At 33.8% G+C, this 917-nt stretch overlaps 1 protein-coding gene across 1 annotated transcript; it reads left to right on the forward strand.

The window, feature by feature from the left end:
* Positions 1–329: 329 nt before the first annotated feature.
* Positions 330–917, forward strand: LOAG_16052 (hypothetical protein; the record flags this gene model as incomplete). Its single annotated transcript, XM_020448981.1, has 3 exons — positions 330–406; positions 482–566; positions 677–917. Coding segments are annotated over exons 1-3 (373 nt in total), but the record flags the coding sequence as incomplete, so codon positions are not given.

Genomic DNA, 917 nt, shown 5'->3' on the forward strand with positions numbered 1-917 from the left:
CTTGTACGCAACCATAAATTTCAGTATTCTGCTGAAATTGCCTGTCCTGTCAAATCACAAGCAGATTTCAGTTTTTAGCTAATCAATAAAAGCAATGTTGGCAATGGTTATCCTCTTGCGGAAGCTAAATATTTTTTTTATTTGACAATTTATCTGAAAACTTACTGTCATTTTGAGCTTGGCACGAACAAGCCCTTTAGATTTTATTAATGGTATCAGTACCATCAATTGAGCTGACACATCTTCCAACATTTATAAATATTTCCCTCAAATAAAACACAACGAAAACATGGGCCTTATTGTAATACTACCAATAGTACATTACCAATCAAATTTGCAGGAATTTTGAATTGCTTATTATGCTGTCACTCGTTATCATCAAATGTTTAATTGCATTGACAGTAATGTAAGTTAAAATATTTGCTGTTATCATATCATTCATTCATTTTATATATCTGCTAATGTTTTCTTTCATTTTCAGTATAATATTATCAATTACTGAAACGAATGCACAAGTAACTGTACTAACCCTTCGATCGTTCGTTACCAATTTCGCAGGCCCTAATGTAAGTTTTATTCCCCTTATTAGTTTCAAACCTTAAAATGTTACATATTGTAAGCATTACTGTTTATTTAACCATCAACTTTCTTACTATAACTTTATTTTATATTTTAGTCGTTGAACGGTAATGCTAACGGAATACAGACATTCACTTTTAATGTGACCCGTCGAACAGGAGATCGATCTGATTCACCTCCACCGACTACTACTGTTAACCCTTTGTCACTGCTTTTTCAACTTTATCTCAGGGGTTTAACTCAAGCGTCAGCGTCTGGTACAGGCTTCCCATCTTTTCCTCAATATGGTTATCCTTATTATCCATACTACGGTGGATACAGAGGATATGGTTACAGCC

The sequence above is a fragment of the Loa loa genome (assembly GCF_000183805.2).
Source record: "Loa loa unplaced genomic scaffold supercont3.3772, whole genome shotgun sequence".
Taxonomy (NCBI): domain Eukaryota; kingdom Metazoa; phylum Nematoda; class Chromadorea; order Rhabditida; family Onchocercidae; genus Loa; species Loa loa.